This window comes from Thalassophryne amazonica, chromosome 18 (assembly GCF_902500255.1).
Source record: "Thalassophryne amazonica chromosome 18, fThaAma1.1, whole genome shotgun sequence".
In the NCBI taxonomy this organism is placed as follows: Eukaryota; Metazoa; Chordata; class Actinopteri; order Batrachoidiformes; family Batrachoididae; genus Thalassophryne; species Thalassophryne amazonica.
Window position 1 is genome coordinate 31,893,709 of NC_047120.1, and position 21,478 is coordinate 31,915,186.

General features: G+C 43.2%; 1 protein-coding gene across 1 annotated transcript in view; it reads right to left on the reverse strand.

Annotated features, from left to right (window-relative positions):
* Positions 1-2,650: 2,650 nt before the first annotated feature.
* Positions 2,651-21,478, reverse strand: part of msh2 (mutS homolog 2 (E. coli)) — a 52,967-nt gene continuing 34,139 nt past the window's right edge. The window contains exons 10-16 of the mRNA XM_034194511.1: positions 21,230-21,380; positions 21,037-21,134; positions 16,517-16,762; positions 16,046-16,250; positions 15,687-15,934; positions 5,319-5,491; positions 2,651-4,171 (exon numbers count right to left, since the gene is read on the reverse strand). Coding sequence (XP_034050402.1) covers positions 3,989-4,171; positions 5,319-5,491; positions 15,687-15,934; positions 16,046-16,250; positions 16,517-16,762; positions 21,037-21,134; positions 21,230-21,380 — 1,304 coding nt within the window. The 3' untranslated portion in view covers positions 2,651-3,988. The remainder of the gene's footprint in view (positions 4,172-5,318; positions 5,492-15,686; positions 15,935-16,045; positions 16,251-16,516; positions 16,763-21,036; positions 21,135-21,229; positions 21,381-21,478) is intronic.

Consider the following 21,478-nt stretch of genomic DNA (forward strand, 5'->3'; position numbering starts at 1 on the left):
CCACAAGGACCCAGAGAGACTCTGAGTGTGGCGCTCTCAGGGCGGGGCAAAAGGCGGATGAAGCTGCAGAGGAAGCAGCTTCCACCAGAGGGAGCAGCAACACACTGAGGGCAGAACGGCCACAAGAGATTGAGCATTTAATGCAGTCTGGAAACGGAAGATGGAGGGGAGGGGCTTAGGTGATGAGTAACACCTCTTCTTCACAAGAACTGCTGTTGAAGACAATTCCTGCTTCCTCACAGCTGCCATCCCCATTGGCTGCCCAGGCAGTTGTAACTAGGCAACCGCCAGGCAGATGTTGCTGTGTGTGGACGGAGAGCAAGGTTGTGTGCATGTGTGTGTGATGGAGCACTTGGGTTTTTTTTTTTGTTTTTTAAGTTCTGATCAATGGCTTTTAATTTGATGCTTTCTCATGTAGTTTTGTATTTTCAAGCAAAATGCTGACTGTATTTGAATGTCTTATTTATTATATATTATAATTATTGTCTTATGTTAGCACCCCCCCCCCCCCCAACAGCCTGCAGAGACTCAGCATCCCAGTGGTGAACTTCTTTCTATGAAAGAGAATCTCGTTTAAACACTACAATCCCTCTCCAGCTGAAACAGCAGGTGGAGCAGCTCCACGGTGTAGAACGCTGTGTGTGTGTGTGTGTGTGTGTGTGTGTGTGTGTGTTCAAAGTTGATGCAGTGTTTTGTGGAGAGGGCTCCACCAGGAGGTGCTGGAGCTCCTTTGAACTGGAACTGATGAGTCCCTCTGCAGCACCCCCACGCCCCCCTCCCCTGTGTATCGTGGTGACTGTGGCTCCTCATGCAGCCTGAATCGTATGCATGTATCATAACATCTAGACTTAATATATTGTGAAGTATTCAATAACCATTATGTAGATGCTAGTTGGAATTCAAAAACGGTTATACTTTCTTAGAAAGACAAAAGAAAAGCAGGAAACTGACCATTTCTAAGAAAATAAAACTTTATTAGAGCAGAACCGTCTGTTTGACTTGTAAGATTAACGCTGCAATGATGTGAGTAGACGAGTGCACTGAAGACAATTTCTATTCCAGAGGCCCCATTTACCAAGTGTTGTTACAAAAGTCTTGGGGGAACGCCTTGGGGTTCCCCTAGAGGAGCTGGGGGAGGTGTGTGTGGATCGGGAGGTCTGGGTGGCTTTGCTTGAGCTGTTGCCCCCGCGACCCGACTCCGGATAAAGCGGAAGAAAATGGATGGATGTTACAGACGTTTCAGAACAAAGTATGGAATTGATCAACTTGGACTTGGCATTTATATACACACACAGCTGTGTGTACAGCATCTAATGGTAGGATGGAAACTGCAAAAGCATGTAACTATAGTAGTGTTCTGAATAATAGTAGCGCTATATGACTAAAAAGATTAATCCAGGTTTTGAGTATATTTCTTATTGTTACATGGGAAACAAGGTACCAGTAGAGTCTCTCAAATCCAACAAGACCAACCATTCATGATATGCACACTCTTAAGGATATGAAATTGGGTTATTAAAAAGTAGAAAAGGGGGTGTTCACAATAATATCTGCTGTTGACGCTACAAACTCAAAACTATTATGTTCAAACTGCTTTGTTAGCAATCCTGTGAATCAAACTAGTATTTAGTTGTATAACCACAGTTTTTCATGATTTCTTCACATCTGCGAGGCATTAATTTTGTTGGTTTGGAACCAAGATTTTGCATTGTTTACTAGTGTGCTTGGGGTCATTGTCTTGTTGAAACACCCATTTCAAGGGCATGTCCTCTTCAGCATAAGGCAACATGACCTCAAGTATTTTGATATATCCAAACTGATCCATGATACCTGGTATGCGATATATAGGCCCAACACCATCGTAGGAGAAACATGCCCATATCATGATGCTTGCACCACCATGCTTCACTGTCTTCACTGTGAACTGTGGCTTGAATTCAGAGTTTGGGGGTCGTCTCACAAACTGCGGCCCTTGGACCCAAAAAGAACAATTTTACTCTCATCAGTCCACAAAATATTCCTCCATTTCTCTTTAGGCCAGTTCATGTGTTCTTTGGCAAATTGTAACCTCTTCTGCACATCTTTTATTTAACAGAGGGACTTTGTGGGGGATTCTTGCAAATAAATGAGCTTCACAGAGGCATCTTCTGTCACAGCACTTACAGGTAACTTCAGACTGTCTTTGATCATCCTGGAGCTGATCAATGGGTGAGCCTTTGCCATTCTCGTATTCTTCTATCCATTTTGATGGTTTTCCATTTTCTTCCATGCGTCCTTGTTTTATTTTAAAGCATTGGAGATCACTGTAGATGAACAGCCTATAATTTTTTGCACCTGCATATGTTTTCCCCTCTCCAATCAACTTTTTAATCAAACTATGCTGTTCTTCTGAGCAATGTCTTGAACGTCCCATTTTCCTCAGGCTTTCAAAGAGAAAAGCATGTTTAACAGGTGATGGCTTCATCCTTAAATAGGGGACACCTGATTCACACCTGTTTGTTCCACAAAATTGACGAACTCACTGACTGAATGCCACACTACTATTATTGTGAACACCCCCTTTTCTACTTTTTTTTTTTTTTTTTACTAATAGACCAATTTCATAGCCTTAAGCATGTGCATATGAATGCTTGGTCTTGTTGGATTGGTGAGAATCTACTGAATCTACTGGTACCTTGTTTCCCATGTAAAAATAAGAAATATACTCAAAACCTGGATTAACCTTTTTAGTCACATAGCACATTTCCTTTAAGAAGTACAATTAGTAACTAAAATAATAAACTGACTGAGCTAAACAGGTCAATAAGCATGTTGATGTCCACCTGGTACTGTGCAGTCCCCTACTGTTTTATCAAAAATAGCTTTTCGCTGTTCAAATTTCATGAGGAAACATTTATCTAAAGATGGCATCCTGTGACATAAGACGATGCATCCTGAGGGAAATAGACAAAAAAATGGTCTATTAATGGCAAACATTTTATGCTGCTTTTTCCAGAGGATTCATATCCTGATAGGCAGGAACTGATTCAGTTTTAATGTCAAAATAAGGAACGGTCTCTATCCTTTGACCTTGAATGATTTTTCAAAAATTGCTGTCAAGAGATCAAATTTCTTTAATATGTGGGAGGGATGCAGGATGGTATCCATCATTGAAAACCCCATTTAATGTAATTTTACAATCCATCTTAAAAATGCCTCAATCACTTACTTGTGACAATAAGGTGGAAATTAGCACAATGAATAGACCAAGATTGACCCATATTGCAGACTTAGCAATTATTTTATATTAACATTAAGAAGCCCTTTTGAGCTACAGTTTTATATTTTAGCTTATGAAAATTCACTTGTAACAGGACTTTGACCTTCAAATTTTTTTCATGAGGTATAGATTTGTGGAACTGGAAAATAGTGTTTGCGGAGGTTTGCGCTTCATTATTGCTCTAGTTTTTTTGTTGTACTTTCCCCACATACTTCCCAAGTTGTCCATTCATGAATGCAGCCTTTAGAACAGTCTGTGCAGTTTGATAATTGAGGGTTCAGGTCTGAACACTCAGTGTGTTAATTGTATTAATACTGGAAGTCAGCTGGTAGAAGAGAACTGACCTGAACATTTTTATGGTTCCAATGGAAGCAAAGCCTCTGACATCTCTCTCCCACCACTAGAAGTTTGTTTTTATTCTTTGCTCCATTTCCTGTGAGATAATTGATTGCAGCAGGAACAAACTTAGTTTTAACAGTAAATGTTCATGGATGCAGAGCAGCTGTCACAGTTCATTTGTAGATGTTTTATCAATTCTTTTCAGTTACCTCGTGGCTCTTCCTCTGCACACAACCTTTTTTTTTTTTTTTCCTTGGAGCAGCAGTTATGAAGCAATCCAACATGACTGACATAGCGGCTCATTGTAAATGTACAAACCTGCTCAAGATTCACAAACAAGGTCTTTATTGGAACCTCTAACATTGAAGTGTTTTAGTACTTTAACTGAGTCTAAAAATCTGCCGTTTTTGCAGGTGCACAGTATGCCAGGAGCTCTGTGATGTACGCGTTATTTTTTGCAATGAGCCCCGCCTTCATTCTCCTGAGCTCTGCCTTCACCTCGTCATCAGTCATACTGGCACAAGGAAGCGACTTCACTCTCTCCAGGAACTCCTGGATCAGCTGCTCACCCACCTGGAGGGGGACAGACCATTTTAGACACATCATGCTGGAAAACAAGCTCCACTGCTCTCAGCAGTTTACCAAAAAAATGGATTAAAAGATGTTTACCGAAATAATATTGCTAAAAAAAAAAAACCTGCAGATGTTATTTTAAGAAAGTCATTGATGTTGCGAATTATGATATTACAAAGCTTTACACTCAAATATATGAAAGCTTTTATTCCTATTTTTTATGAATTAAGAGCTAAGATTACATGTTTTAAACAACTTTTTAATTGAATAAATTAAAAACATGCCAGAGCGCCAGTAATACATAATTTACATACAAATTTAAAACAATTATGTTGAAATCAATGGAGCAAAAACAAGAGCGGTAAGATTTCTGATGTCCGCCTATCTGGATCTCAATAATTCATTGCACAGGTAACATCATGAGGCTTGGACAGCAAAAAAGTTAGCAAGCAGGTGATTGAGTTTATCTAGCTCAGCCAACAATAACTCAAGAACAACAGGAGATTTCTTGACATCCGCCAATCTGGATCACCTCCAAAATTTAGTGGAGTCTTCATGCCCTAATATCAATCTGTGGTGCAAATTTGGTGAGAATCCGGGAAGTAGTTTTAACGTAATCCTTAAAAGCGTTTATAAAGTGAAATCTTGATCTCGGATCCGGATCACCTCCGCCCGTATTTCATACCGGGGATAAAAAAAAAAACAATTTCAGGCTCAATCTACACAATTATAAATAAGTATTAAATATATTGGAAAAAATGCATGCTAAACTAATGCATTATACCTGCTTGTCACGTGCAGCTGTTTGCTAGGCGACGGGGGGGGTAAGGCTGTGATAAATTCATGTTGCAATCACCAAATGCTTCGTGGGCTTGACCGTCTCTTTTCAGAACAGTTGTTTCGGCTTCCAAAATCTCAGAAGGCCATATCTTTGTAGAATGCAGCCTTTGAAGGCTGTGGCTCCTGAACTGAGACAGTATCTTTTTCTGTGCTCGGCCTTAGAAGTTGATGTCGTGTTGCACTGAGCCTGCATCGGTCCACCCAACGCCAAGTTTGAGTCAAGTCAAACTCGGCCGGGTGTGAGAACTGCAGAGAAAATTCATCAGTGTCCAAAGAGATATGGACCCGTGTGTATTTTGAGTCGTACGTGTTTGTCTGCTCGCCGCCTCTTGGCCTCAGGTTCCTCTTGCTCCGACTTGTCCCCTCCAGCCTCCTGGAACTCCTCGAGCTCCGCTGCCTTCTCCTTCGCCACGGCCACCACAGATGGTGGGAAAAAAGCCAACTCAGCCACATGGATTCCAAAACTCTGGTCGCACACACCTCAACACACAATCAGCAGAAGACAGCAGCTGTTCAAAGCTGAAGGAATCACATTGAGCAATCCAGAGAGGACGGTAACACGATTTAACGGACACGCACGCAGCAAAAACAGACTCATTGATTTACAACAGTATAGAATTCATTACCAGTTTCCAAGAAAAACACACATCTCAAGATAACAGTCAAATGTGGACGTTTTCAGTGAAAAACAATCGTGTTCAAGTAGAACTGATGATTCCCAGCTTGTGATTCTAAAAACTTATTTTCTCTGAACCTGATGACCCTGGCAAGTGCGGCGGCTGAGCGGTTAGTGCACAAGGTTCCCGGTTCACACCCCACCCGTGCCACATTTCTCCATATAATGTGGAGTTGCGTCAGGAAGGGCATCCGGTGTAAAAACCTGTGCCAAATCAACATGCAGATCCACCTCGGATTTGCTGTGGCGAACCCCAGTGGAAAAACGAGCAGCCGAAGGGACTTACTTTCTGGAAACTGATGATCCATACGGCTGAGTTCACAAACGTTAATGAGCTCATCACTTCAATGACAGCTGGCATTTTCAAAGCCCAAATTAAATATGATTATTTGTGAATACAAATCATAATTTTACAGCCAAAAGACATTTAGTCAAGGATGGACATGAAAATTTCCAAGTTTCTGAATGTTTCGTCTCTTGATGAGGTCAGCTAAAATGAAAGCATTCAGGGGTACATCTGTCACATATCTACTACACTAAGCAACAGGATCATCATCGCGTCCCACAGCAGCATATATTCAAAGTTGTTAAAATGGAGCAATAAAGCTGTGTTCAAAATAATAGTGTGTTTAAAGAAGAGTGATCAGGAGAGGTCATATCCCCCCGGCCCCCACAAATCAATACAATGTGTCAGGGATCACCCTAGTATACCCTTATGCTAAATATGAATGAAATTGGTCAACTGGTTCTTCAAATAAGTGAAAACGGACAGAGAGAGATGGATGGACATGCTGCTCGCTGTATCGCCCAGTACTTCATACCAAGGAGATAAAAAGTGAGTAAAGCTCAAAATCCTTGTGTAAATGTTTGAGTTTGTAAAGAAAAATGTAGACAGAGCAATTAAAAAAAAAACTAAAAATTTTTGAACAGCCTAATCATTTTTCTTCACTTTCTGTAAAGTAATAAATTTGATAAATTTTTCACGTTTTGAGTCGGCACAGAAAGTGCAGTGTTCCCACTGCATTTGCATGTATTGGAAATAAAAGCTATTTTAACAATTTGGTTTTAAATGCTTTTTTTTTTTTTTTTTTACTGTATCTCCATCTGGTGGACATTTATCATTAATGCAGGTACAACAGTATTTCCTCCAAAACAAGCTGCGCAGGCCTAAACGATGTTCAGATCAGGAGAGCGTCTGAAAACACTCGCAGAATTGTGAGACATTTAGAGTGTTTAACATGAAACCTCAAACACATGAAAATGTAAAAGTTAGATACAAGGATGTCATTTTAAAATAAGTGGATCCTGATAAGAGACGAAGCAAAGAGACCCGTGCTGAGGGCCCGGGGGGAGGTGCAAGTGACACTGACTGCATCAGGGAGTTTGTGTGACAAAAGAAAAGTGATGGACAGTTGTGAACGAGCACTCACACACCTTATAACTGCAGAGCACTGTCCTCATCCCATCAACCAATCATAACTCGCTGGGAACCCACAGACTTCCCAAATGGCTGATATAGAAGAACTGGGGGAGGGGGGCCTCAAGTTCCTGACATTCGTTAGCTTCCACTTGCACGTTAGTGGGTGTGACCGCCTCAGGTGTACAGAAAGAACTCGCTCGTGAAGTTTGGCTCACATTATGTTTTTAATGAAGTGACTGTCTGCACCGAATCACAATGAATTCACGTACCGTTCCACCTGTAACGCAGTCGGCAGGGATTTTGGGCCCCATGAAAAGAAATCTTACTGGGCCACCCCATATTATTTAGTCATTATTATAATTGTATTAGGGGCCTCTGGGCCCCTGTCAATCATGGGTCCCTAGAATCCGCCTCCTTATTCTCCCCTTTTAAGCACCCCTGTAACACAGTGAACCAAAACCACTGGGGGAAAGTGCAAAACATGTTTTTCACCTTCTCAGCTTATAAATGTTTCAAATGGAGAAACAGCAGGAAATATCTGAAGATATGGCGTGAAATAAATGACTCAAAACACAGCAAAGAAATGTCTCTGTCAATGGAGAGACACATTTCTGATGTTGGGGCTTACTAGGTTTTATTCTGCGCAAAAAAAAAAGCTGAATGCAAACAGTCCAAACAACCAAGTTCACAAAAAATGTTTGCAAAAGACTTTGCAGTTTACAGTTGTTGTTGGCAGTTTCCTTGCTTGTGAGGATAGTGGGAAGGCCTTTTTTTTTTTTTTTTTTTAAGTTTATTTTCTACAAGCCCTCTGGTGGCTGAAAAGTCCGATGTGGAATGCACAAGACCTGTTACACTTGGGGCAAATGAACACTTGAGTAGGCTGGGCTTGTGCTGCTGCCCGCTCTTTCTGTCTTTGACGCTTCTGGCGTGAGGCCTCACTTTTTTCTGCCTCAAACTTCAGGCTGGCGGATTTGATGCTGGAATGCCAGCTGAGTCTATCTGTAGCTAGATGCTGCCATGACTGATGCTGAATGCCTGCAAGGGAGAGCTGTTTCTTCAGCTGGTCCTTATAGTGCTTTTTGGGGGCCCCTTGGTTTCGTCTCCCTTCCTTGAGCTCGCCAAAGAGAATTAATTTCGGCATGCGTGTATCATCCATCCTGGCTACGTGACCTGCCCAACGAAGCTGTTGTTTGAGTATAATAGACTCCATGCTGGGCAATTTGGCTCTGGTAAGGATGTCCTCATTTGAGACGTAGTCCTGCCACTTGATCCCGAAGATGTTTCGGAGACAACGCTGATGAAAGCGTTCCAGTAATCTGATCTGCTGGCGATACAGAACCCAGGTTTCAGCTCCATACAGGAGGGTAGGGACCACAATGGCTCTGTAGCCCTGCACTTTTGTGGAAAGGCGCAGTGCATTCTGCCAGACTTTCTTTGAGAGTCGACCAAAAGAACTGCTGGCCTTGGCAAGGCGACTGTCTAGGTCCTTGGCAACAGATGCGTCGTTTGTGATAACACTACCGAGATACCTGAAGTGCTCTACTGCATTCAGGCTGGTACCCTTGATGTTGATTTAGGGTGGGGTATATGCTGTATGGGGGACCAGTTGATATAGCACTTCTGTCTTTCTCAGGCTGATGGTGAGGCCGAAGGCTCTTGCTGCTTCAGCAAAACAGTTGACAATGTGCTGCAAGGCTTGCTCCGTATGGGCGACGAGGGCGCAGTCATCTGCGAAGAGCAGCTCTTAGTGTGGGACAGAAGGCGCTGCAAGTTAAACAGACTTCCGTCGGTTCTGAAGCGGATATAGATGCCGTCTGTCAAGTCTTCTTTGGCCTCACGAAGCATCATGCTGAAGCAGATGGAGAACAGAGTGGGTGCGAGGATGCAACCTTGTTTGACGCCATTTGAGATAGGGAAGCTGCCGGACAGAGTACCGTTGTACTTCACTTGTCCCATCTGGCCTTCATGCAGCTGGTGGATGATGGTGAGGAGCTTTGGAGGGCAGCCAAGGTGTGCAAGAATCTTCCACAAACCCTCACGACTGACCGTGTCAAAAGCCTCGGTTAGGTCTATGAAGGCTGCATAAAGGGCCATGTTCTGTTCTCTGCACTTCTCCTGGATCTGTCTCAGGACGAAGATCATGTCGGTGGTTCCCCTGTTGGCCCGAAATCCGCACTGACTCTCGGGAGTATTTTCATGCGCTACGGTAGGGGTAAGCCTGTTGAGCAGCACTCCAGCCAAAATCTTACCTGCTATTGAGAGGAGAGTGATGCCCTGGTAATTAGAACAGTCGGACTTGTCGCCCTTGTTCTTGTACAGGGAGACAATGACCGCATCCCGAAGGTCATGTGGAACCATTTCCTTTTCCCAGCAACTGGAGAAGAGAATCTGAAGCTTGTCGAGGACTGCCTCACCTCCATTTTGGTACACCTCTGCTGGGATGCCATCTATGCCAGGAGACTTCCCTGGATTCAGCTGCGTGGTGGCCTTTCGGATCTCTTCAAGTGTTGGGGGGTCATCAAGTTCTCATTTCACCTCCACCTGGGGAATCTTCTCGATTGATGACTCTTGCACAGTGTGCTCGTCACTGAAGAGGCTGTCAAAGTGTTCTGACCAACGCTGCATAATGGTTTCCTTGTCCGTCAGAAGGGTGGAGCTGTCTGAGGAGTGCAGGGGTGCTTGCACTTGATGTGCTGGCCCATGGATGGTCTTAAGGGCTTCATAAAAGGAGCGCATGTCTCCGGCATCGGCATGCTGTTGTGTCTTCTCCGCAAAAGCTAGCCACCAGTCGTTCTGCAGTATGCGGAGCTTGCTTTGCAGTGTGGAGCAGGCATTTCTGTAAGCTGTCTTGGCAGAGTGGTCATCAGGTTTAGCTAAAAGAGTCTTGTGGCATGCACGTTTCTTTTCTAGTAGTTCCTGGATCTGTGCATCAGACTCATCAAACCAGTCTTTATTTTTCCTGGCTGAGAAGCCCACTACTTCTGCTGCCGTCTCCTGAAGGATGGTATTTAATCTCATCCACTGTTGTTCAGGGTCGTCAGGCAGGCCTTCTTCTCCACCCAGTCTCTCCTCTAGTTTGGCCTGGAACTCCATTTTTGTGTCTGTCTTGCAGCTTGTGGACTTGTAGCTTCTTAAACTGTGGGCCTTTCTTCTTAGGAGGGGGCTTGAAAGTGAAAGCAATCTTGGAACGGACCAAGCGATGATCCGTATAGCAATCCGTGCTAGGCATCACGCTGTCGCGTCAGAACGTAGTCCAGAAGGTGCCAGTGTTTGGAGCGTGGGTGTCTCCAGGTTGCTTTGAATCTCTCTCTCTGTTGGAACAGGCTGTTGGTGATCGTCAAGTCGTGCAGAGCAGAACTCCAACAGCAGGTGGCCATTGTCGTTACAGTTGCCTATGCCATGTTTCCCTAGCACGTCCTTCCATACATCAGAATCGCGGCCCACTCTGGCCTTGAAATCTCCCATGATGAGGAGCTTGTCCTGGGTGTCGACGCGCTGTAGAAGGTTGTGCAGATCGCTACAGAAAGCCTCCTTAACTCCGATGTCGGCCTGCATGGTTGGGGCATACACACTAACAATAGTAGCAAAATCCTTGTTGTTGATGGGGAGCTGGAGTGACATGAGTCGGTCAGAATGTCCAACTGGCAAACTGCGTAACCTATGTGCTATGGTGCTCTTAATCATGAACCCGACCCGAGAGTCGGCGATCTTCTTTAGCCTTTCCTGACCAGAACAGTGTGTAGACTGTGCCTTCCTCGGTGAGTGACCCCCGGTCTGCAAAGCGCACCTCGCTGAGTGCAGCAATGTCTATGTCAAGCCTTGCTAGCTCTTTGGCGACTAAGGCTGAGCATCTTCGAGGAGGATCGCTATTGTCTGAGTCCATCATTGTGCATACATTCCAGCACGCAATTTTCAGGTTCTTTGTTTTTCTTTTCGCACTGCGTGTAGTGATGCCCGTTGGCAGCGGTGAGCCAACAGGGTCTAGTGAGACAAGCCATGTTTAGACCACCTTTTCTAGGTCTGTCTCCATGTGGAGCAAGCAGGGCTATCCCTAAACAGGGCTGCTTGGTCACCCAGGGCCCTGCCGGATGATGCTGTTGTCTCGGGTCAGCAATCAAACGACCATAGCTCCTGAGCCGCCTGCATGCAGGATCGAGACTGCAGCTCCCAATGCCATCATGCACCTGTTGTTTTCGCCTCTTCCCATCGCTGCAGGGCTTTCCTTCCCGCCTGTGCTTGTTGCTTAAAGTGGGGATCAGCTCGCGCACACCAATTCCACTCTTTAGGCAAGGTGGCACTCCACAGTGGCACAGACAAGCTGAGACGGCTGTGGCGACCACCAGGCTGTAGGTTTTACATCAGAGTGACCTTCTCCTAGCCTCTGGCTAAAGAACCTTCCTCTGAGGCACGGGGGCAGTAACCCAGGCTGGGGGTTTAACATCAGGGTTTTCCTTCCCCTAGGTGGACCGCCTTAACAGGGCTAATAACATAACAGGCCTTAACAGTTTACAGTAGTGTTCAGAATAATAGTAGTGCTATGTGACTAAAAAGATTAATCCAGGTTTTGAGTATATTTCTTATTGTTACATGGGAAACAAGGTACCCGTAGATTCAGTAGATTCACAAATCCAACAAGACCAAGCATTCATGATATGCACACTCTTAAGACTATGAAATTGGGCTATTAGTAAAAAAAAAAAAGAAAAAGTAGAAAAGGGGGTGTTCACAATAATAGTAGCATCTGCTGTTGATGCAACAAACTCAAAACTATTATGTTCAAACTGCTTTTTTAGCAATCCTGTGAATCACTAAACTAGTATTTAGTTGTATAACCACAGTTTTTCATGATTTCTTCACATCTGCGAGGCAATAATTTTGTTGGTTTGGAACCAAGATTTTGCTCGTTTACTAGTGTGCTTTGGGTCACTGTCTTGTTGAAACACCCATTTCAAGGGCATGTCCTCTTCAGCATAAGGCAACATGACCTCTTCAAGTATTTTGACATATCCAAACTGATCCATGATACCTGTATGCGATATATAGGCCCAACACCATAGTAGGAGAAACATGCCCATATCATGATGCTTGCACCACCATGCTTCACTGTCTTCACTGTGAACTGTGGCTTGAATTCAGAGTTTGGGGGTCGTCTCACAAACTGTCTGCGGCCCTTGGACCCAAAAAGAACAATTTTACTCATCAGTCCACAAAATATTCCTCCATTTCTCTTTAGGCCAGTTGATGTGTTCTTTGGCAAATTGTAACCTCTTCTGCACGTCTTTTATTTAACAGAGGGACTTTGCGGGGGATTCTTGCAAATAAATTAGCTTCACACAGGCGTCTCCTAACTGTCACAGCACTTACAGGTAACTCCAGACTGTCTTTGATCATCCTGGAGCTGAACAATGGGTGAGCCTTTGCCATTCTGGTTATTCTTCTATCCATTTTGATGGTTGTTTTCCGTTTTCTTCCACACATCTGTTTTTTTGGTCCATTTTAAAGCATTAGAGATCATTGTAGATGAACAGCCTATAATTTTTTGCACCTGTGTATAGGTTTTCCCCTCTCCAATCAACTTTTTAATCAAACTACGCTATTCCTCTGAACAATGTCTTGAACATCCCATTTTCCTCAGGCTTTCAAAGAGAAAAGCATGTTCAACAGGTGCTGGCTTCATCCTTAAATAGGGGACATCTGATTCACACCTGTTTGTTCCACAAAAGTGACGAACTAACTGACAGAATGCCACACTGCTATTATTGTGAACACCCCCTTTTCTACTTTTTTTTTTTACTAATAGCCCAATTTCATAGCCTTGAGAGTGTGCATATCATGAATGCTTGGTCTTGTTGGATTTGTGAGAATCTACTGAATCTACTCATACCTTGTTTCAAAGGTAACAACAAGAAATATACTCAAAACCTGGATTAATCTTTTTAGTCACACAGCACTACTATTATTCCGAACACTACTGTAGAAAGACTATTGCATTTCAGGTGATTTCACGAGGGGTTAAAAATGACGACCTGATTGGACGGCTACTTCAGTAAACTTGTGTGAACTCCAAATGGCACGTCAAGGGCCGACTCGAGCTGAGACGTGACAACAAACCAAGTCTGAAAAGTGCAGAAAGGGTTCAGTGAACAGGAGATAAAGTGTTGAAGCGAAAACAGTCAACCCCCAGTATCCTACTTCAGAGACTTTGTCATCGCTCATGTTAACAAAGCAGCCCTGTTACTTTTGTCAGTGAATACTGGTTCCCATGAAAGATGAAATTCCCAAGGAGCTGATATTGTGCGAGCACTACAATCAACACGAGGACGGAGTTGTTCAGTGCTGTGGTCCTCGGAGTGAAACACACCATATCCACATGATGCGGACATAATCGCATACTCATCCATGAAACAGCAAGAAATCTGGGTGTAGAAAAATGCTGCAGTCTTCATTTTTCTCACATGATCAAACAAGCTTCAAATATGGACTTTGAAAGATCAAAGTGTGGAAGCATCCTACAGATGCGTCTCAGTCTGACCGCTTCAAAGTGTCTTTTACGCCACTCGCAACGCTCCATTTGCTCGACCTTATAACTGTGCAGGAAGGCGGGGTCTTTCTTCCCCTTCAGTGCAGGAGGAGGCGCAGCCACCCACCCACACCCACAGCCTGGTCTACATTTATGAGATGAAAACAGCCAGTTGGAGCCAGCAACTGGATTTTTGTTTTTAAATCCAGAAACAATGGAAGCATTTTTCTTCAGAAACATGAATCTAAAAGTGAAAGCGTACTGATATGAGTTTGTTTCGAGTCACTGTGTCCCTGTACGAGGTCAGTTGCTTTCGAGTTTAGACAGAAATCACCACCAACTTATAACAAAAGTTGAAGTTTTTTATGAGTCAGTGTAAAATTTCATGGATGGGAAGTTCACCCAATAGTCACACTGTGTACAAGATTTAAAATCTGTACAGAGTGAGGTTTTTTGGGATGCTGTCATTTGCACAAAAATAAAGCAAACTTAAAACTGACCAAATATTGAAGGCAGTCTGACTTCCCACGTCGCACGGCATAAAAACAAAAACGCAAAATACACTGCACAGTAAATTAATCCCGACTCAAATGACAAGTGATGTAATCCAATTTATAAATGTTTAATGAAAAAGAAAGTTTACATTTACACTTTGTCTCAGTGTTAATGTCTGACAGTAAAGCCGTGGTCACAACCCGCCGTACTTGCACGTGCGTGCAGCCTACTTGCAAAAACGTGGGATAAATTTGGAGATCCGTACTTCGTAAGTACTGCCTCAGGACGAATTTAGGAGCACGCAGACACGCCGTAGAGGTTTTAGTGCATGCAGAACTTTCACTGCAGTCAGGCTGCAGATTCACCAGCAGTGCAGATGACGCACGTTGTGAGTACTGCCTCAGTACGGATTCAAAGCAGCACATTTTCATTCAATTACTATTGAATTAACCAAATCCGTACGTAGGCAGTACGGATTTGGAGGCTGACAGACTTGCATGCACAACGCAGCTTCTCACTTGAACTTGGACTTTATTTCCAAACGTCAGCAACACACACTCCACAGCTTCAGTCTGTTAACTAGCTGTCACTTTTTGAGGCAAGTAAACACTCGTACAACTGACCGCTGCAGGCTGGACATGCTCATGCATCCCCGACGCTGAAAAACACCTGCTGCTCCGGTCCCGCTCATAAAAAAGGTGACACCCCCCCCCCCCCAACACACGCACACACACACTGCATTACTGTCATTTCTCTTTATCGTTACACTCCTAGAGACGTGCGTTGAACATACTCCCTCCCTTCTCTTGCTACTGCCTCCATACGTTTTCACAAAAACGTAGTGGCCGTGGCATCCGCAGAAAACGTACGGCAAAAAAAAAAAAAAAGAACGCACGGTGGGTTGTGACCGGGGCTTAACTCTCATGCTACTCACCAATGAAAAGGTACTGTTACTCTATATAACTAGAGTGCCAAGGGCCCTGTGGGTTACTGACTCAACTAAAGCCCAAAGCAAAATTGCCATTTTTGGCATAAAATGGTTGCCATTTCCAAACATACAAATCTTCGCAAATAAGTTTGGAACGGCACCAATGTTAATGACCAATATTGTGCCCTTGTTAAATTAAAAGAAAAGTTATTGAGAGTTATTTATGATGTATTTCTCATTTGTGATGAAACCAGACATTTTATTAAAACATATGGAGGGGTGGGCGTTCCACTGCACGTGCATCTGCCCACTTCCACTTCAGGCAGAATTTTGTGCATAATGCCCAGGGTGTCCAGACACGTGAGTACGACTTATACACAAAGAAATGTAACCATCTATCTCTTTATATGCACATGTAAAATTGGGCAAATTCTTTGTTGAATTAATAACCGTAATCCTGGTATCGCAAATTTCTGGAAGGTCTGATTAATGTCAAGACTGCAAAGTGGAGCTGTGGTTTTTTTTTTTGTTGAAATCATCCAAAGTGGAATGAAAATCAAAATCAAAATCTGGCAACTCTATCTGACAGCTACATTAGGATGTAGAAAAGCAGACGTAATGGTAATCATGCTGTACCTGGTTTGACTCTGTACAGCATCGTAAGCGTGTTGTGGGATGTCAGTGCCGTGACGTGCAGGTTGTGCACGGTGGGCTGCTGTGCAGACAGCGCCGTCAGTTCGTGGAAGTGAGTGGCAAACAGACAGAAGCAGCTGATCTTTGAGGCGATGTGTTCACTGATGGCCCAGGCCAGACCAAAGCCATCGTACGTGGACGTGCCCCGCCCCAGCTCGTCGATTATGATGAGCGAGTTCTCCGTGGCTGAGCTGGAGAAGACGTGAAGGGATGAGTCTTCACGATGACAGCTTTATAACACTCAATTAATCTACAGATCTGCTCAGGTTAACTACTGGTGTTCATCGTGTTTGTCTTCCTACCGTAGAATGGCAGCAGTCTCCAACATTTCAGACATAAAGGTGGACACTCCTTTGACCTGACTGTCCCCTGCTCCCACTCTGGCCAGGACGCTGTCAATCACACTAATCTCCACCTTCTCGCACGGTACAAAACAACCAATCTGAGCCATGAGAGCAATCACCCCCACCTGCCGAATAAACGTGGATTTACCACCCATGTTTGGACCTAAAGACAGAAGACAAAGATAAAATCACACTTATCCTTTAATGCTGCGTTAGTCAATTATACTTCCTCCTGCGGGGCATAAGAATGATCTGATAATTTTACAGCTGTGTAGCAAACAAAAGCCTATTTTGCCAACAAACAGCAGCCAGAACAGTATGTTGGCATTTATTATATCTGAAGTCACATTTCTGCTCCCCTGATGAGTTTCCCCCTTTTTCTTTTTATATTACCAAGTATTACCAAGCTTCTAAGCAATTTTTCCTCACCCGTTATAATGTAGAAGTTTTTCTCTCCCTGGACAAAGCTGATGTTGTTTGGGATGAAGGCCGTGTCCGCGTCCGTCTCCATGCAGGGATGTCTGGCCTGCAGCAGCTCCAAACGCCTACAGCCGTCCTCCAACAGCCGGGGACGAACGTAGGGCACAGGGGCAGAAACAGATGCCAAAGCGAAACTCGTTATGGCGTCCAACTGCGCTATCACATCGCTCAGTGTCTGTAGCGGGTCCACGTAGCCTGGTGGGGAACAGAGTCAATGCTTTGCAACTCACAAGACTGAGTTTGGTGATTTTGTGCTTGAATCCTACAGTGTGTTTTATCAGTTCCTCCTTAAAAAGTCATTTAAGAACTAGTGTGCACACTGTACTTAAGGGCAACTAAAACAACTTTACAAAATGTATGCCTGGACATTTTATGCAAAAACCAATCGACCACCTCTGGTGTTGAGAAAATGTACCAATGTGGAAGTGCCATTACTGGCAGTTCCATTAATGTAGTCTTGAATCTGTCTCTAAAGCAAGTCAATGCATGGAGGCTTCCAACTTTGCAGCCGAAATAAACCTTTATCTTTCTACCTTTTTTTGTTCCGTAAATTACAGCCACTCATCGGCAATCGGCTTGCAAGTCCTCAGTGGACAGTGGATAACTAAGAAGCTAAAGAAAGCAGCCAACTATATAAGTGGTCATCTTAGAAACATTATTTATATTTAGTAAGGTATATATGCAGCATTTACCTCCATAGGTACTGTTTCCATGCTATAATATGCTTCCAATTATGTTTCTGTCTGTTCAGTGGTGACAACAAGCAGTTTATGCCGTGTTTTTAGCTAGCTAACGGTGTCTGCGTTGTAAATCAATACTGCACAGATTAATTTAGTGTTTGCCCCAACTTTAAAGATGATCCCAAAACAGATGGAAACAGAGCATCAGTAGAAAAACATCAGAATTCTCCTTTATTACTAAATGACTTAACTCTTAATTGGGGGATTTGAGAAACCTAGTTCAGGTCATCCATACTATGAGATGCATTTAAATAAAATATTTCAAATGAAAACATTTAAAGTCCAGCTGGACATGTTGTAAGTCAGAACAAAGTTTTATTAGTGTCTAAATTTCAACAAGAATGCATAAGAATATTTAAGACAACAGCATATATATACAGTTGTGCTCAAAGGTTTACATACTGTAGCAGACTTTTTGATTTTTTTTGGGGGGGGGCCATTTTTCAGAGAATATGAATGACAACACAAAAACTTTTTTCCACACTCATGGTTAGTGGTTGGGTGAAGTCATTTATTGTTAAACAACTGTGTTTACTCTTTAAATCATAATTAACAACTTGGGCTGCAGCTATAGATTATTTTAGCAATCGAGTATTATTCTCCTGATTAATCAAGAAATCGGGTAAAAACTACTTTTGCATTTTTTAAACAACATCAACAGTCCAAGGCTCTCCCTAAGCAATGGTACAATGTTGCTGCGCCACCACACAGATTGTCAAATTTAGTGTATCCCTTTCTGTTTTCCTGGGTAATTATTTATTTTTTCATGTCTTTACAAGTTTTGGATCTTTCCCAGTGTCAGGAGCTCAGCTCACCACTCCCCTGACACTTGACCGCAAGCAGTGGCGGTCGGTGTAATCCTCAGTCAGTCAGTCACGTGACTGTGAGCACAGCTTGTGAAAAACTGGAGTGCAGGTTTTCCACAAAAGCCACACTGATAAATCCGCTCTGCACCCTGTCGAAGAAAACTTGACTTAAAGTGCACATAGAGGGTCGAGTATTTGCCCAGCGGCCGGGGATGCAAAGCCGTGTCAAAATGTCTATTCACCCGGCCCTCGGCTGAATAAGGCACAAATACTCTATTCGCCTGTCGACCATGGTCGGGCCAAAGTCTTGACAATTTGCTGAAATGGCAATGGGATGTGGCTTTCTGTTTTGTTTTCCCAAAGTTGTAAAATTGAAGCATTTTTTTTTTTTTTTTATTATTATTTTTTTTTTAAAGGTTGGTGAACTGGGTCCCTGCGTGAAATTTTTTTTAATCCCTCTTTCTCTGCCATTCAGCAGATGCATTTCAGCTGGAGGTTGAACATGCAAGCCTCACAGTCACTTTTTTTATTATTTTATGTAAGTTACAGTGTTTGTGAAGCATGTGTTGCTCAAAAAAGTGAATATTAAAAAGCGAAACACTCAGTGCGAGTCTGAGCACAACACAGCAGAAAGAGTGGACTTCTGCTGAGATCTTCTTTCAGAGACTGTCAGTGTGGCCAGGGGGCGGAGTTGTGACTTGCCCGGTGTGAGGGGAGTGCTGAGCCCTTCACACCGGGCAGAGAGAGACAGCAGCCGACCGCTGGGCGAATAACAAACTTCGACTGTGGATCAATAGTCAATAGTCACTCCCCACGTAGAGCAGGCTGTGTGTTTTTTAAAAACAGACACTGCTTGGCTTTAAATGCACAGTCAGTCTATTTCAGATGATCAGTCTGGACCGTCTTTCTCTTAAAAAGCTTTATTTCACTCTGTGTCACGTTGTAAAGTTGTAGCTTTTGGTGCTACATTGATTAGCTCTTACACGGTTTATGCGCATGCTCTCGTCATCTGTTTTTTTCTGGGGATGTTACAGCGCCACACACAGGCCTGGCAGATGTACTGGAGCTTTGAGGCACAGAATTTGCCTCAAACATTTTTTGTAATCAAATTATTCGAGTTACTCAACTAATCGTTTCAGCCCTAATGACAACAGAAACTATGACCAAATGACCCTGATCAAAAGTTTACATACTCCTGTACTTAATACCATGTGTTGCCCCCGTTTAACATCAATGACAGCTTGGAGTCTTGGAGTCTTTTGTGGTAGTTGTGGACGAGGCTCTCTGATGTTAAAGCTGCCACTGAATATGTCTTGGACTTTATTCACATCAATTATGAAGAAATACAGACAGTATGGCACTCTACGGTAAATCTCCATGGAGTAGACAAGTTCTCAAAAACTGAGTGACTGTGCAAGAAGGAGAAGAGTGAGGAAAGACACCAAGACAACCCAGAAGTGACAGGTGCATGTCCAAGTTACTTCCTGCTTAAGTAACTGGGGGATATAGTGCCAACAAAAAAAAACAAAAAAACAACTGACGTAGGATCCACGTGCCTAGCGACTAGAGTTGCGTAATCGAGAACCAGTTCTTTTCAGATATTGTTAAGAACTGACTCGATCCACTGACATTAATAGCCTTTTTGCTTAACGATTCCCTTATTGGTCCTTCAGAGCGGCCGTTATTTTTGAGGGTGTTTGTCTGGAAAATGATCATTCCTCTACGTTGATGACAGAGGGTGTTTGTCTGGAAAATGATCATTCCTCTACGTTGATGACAGACCCTGCACCAGCTCTGTAATCAACCGTTTCTGCAGCACGACTCCACTTTGAAGCTTGAACCAACTGAAGCAGTGCTTCAAGCCGCTGCTTTGTTGGTTCTTTGATTCGCTGCTTTTTTGAAGAAGAAAGTCCGCTTAACTCCTCTCAAAGCCATTAAAATATGTCAATCGTGAGTCACTTTTGTGTGGATTAAAGTCACCAACTGGGACTCATGTCTTGATGCAGTCAAGAAACGAGAATTGTCCTCCGTGCCATTGGCACAGCTCCAAACACTTCTCTGCTCTCTAGCGAGACAGAGTCTGGCCGGAATTAATAACTTCAAAGTGAATCGCCGCTTTAAATAAAGTGACACCTCTTTCCAAACGTTGTAATACAGACAAACTGCAATCGACAAAAATGTTTTTTTCCTCCCAAAATAAGACGTCCTGCATTCTTCATGAATTACATCCTGATGTGCAGCACAGCTGGCTGCAAGAGCTCAGCTCAGATGTATGGAAAGACATTCATGCCAATAAAGTCTGAAAGAAAATGCTTTTGACAAAACTACAGATTTTATTTCTATTTATGTCCAGAGATCAAGGACGCACCATGTAGAGTTTATTATGTCCAGAGTTTAAGGATCCAGTGACCAATTTCATATTTATTTACTTTAAGACTCAATAAAATGTTGACATAGAAAACCTGTAAAGCCTACTTTTGGTAGACAGAAAATTCATAAGTGGTATCGATAAGGGAATCAATAAGGAATTGGATCAATAAGGGGAATCGATAGATAAAATCTTATCAATGCTCATCCCTACTAATGACGATGACAACAGACAGATCAGTCATTACATAGACTCTCATTGCATTGCATGAGACTCAAAAATTACATAATTAACAGGAAATAAAAGGGTCGAGTTCTTCCTAGAACTGTTGAGGTCTAAGGTTCTAAAAACATTCTGGACTCGCACGCCATTCCAACTCATAGGAACTTTGCAGAACTGATTACCACATAACACTCAAAGTGCACACACATCCTCAGTGTTCAAATGCAAATCAAATCAATTCTAAAAAAGATTAAACATGACAAATTCCATGACATCTGCTGGCATCAACTCAGTAGCATGCAAATATGCAAGAAGTGTGACAACATGCCTCACCTGCGGCTATGTTGATAATCTCTTTAACGATGGCATTCTGAGCCTCCTCGTACTCCTCTCTGCTCTTTGTGTAATCCTCATTCAAAGAGCTCATCTTACTGCGAACACGTGAAAGTGCACACACGGTCAGCTGACAAAGGGGAAAAGGGGAGCTTTCTGAAGCGGACGCCAGCAGTTAAACCATGAGGCACACCTGTTTGTGAAGCGCACGCCGTTCTTCTGAACATCCAGTGTGGTGAACTTCTTGTTGTTCCTCAGGCTCTTCTCTTCCTTACAAGTGATGCGTAGGTAAAAGCCCAATACGGCGTTCGACTCCAACTTCACAGTCTTACCAGCATCCAGACCTAAAAACAACATTAAGGCTGCAGGTCAATTTATAAACCAAACCCCATCAAATCCTGAGACTTTCAGCCCTGGTCCTATAATAATGGCAATTTTATTT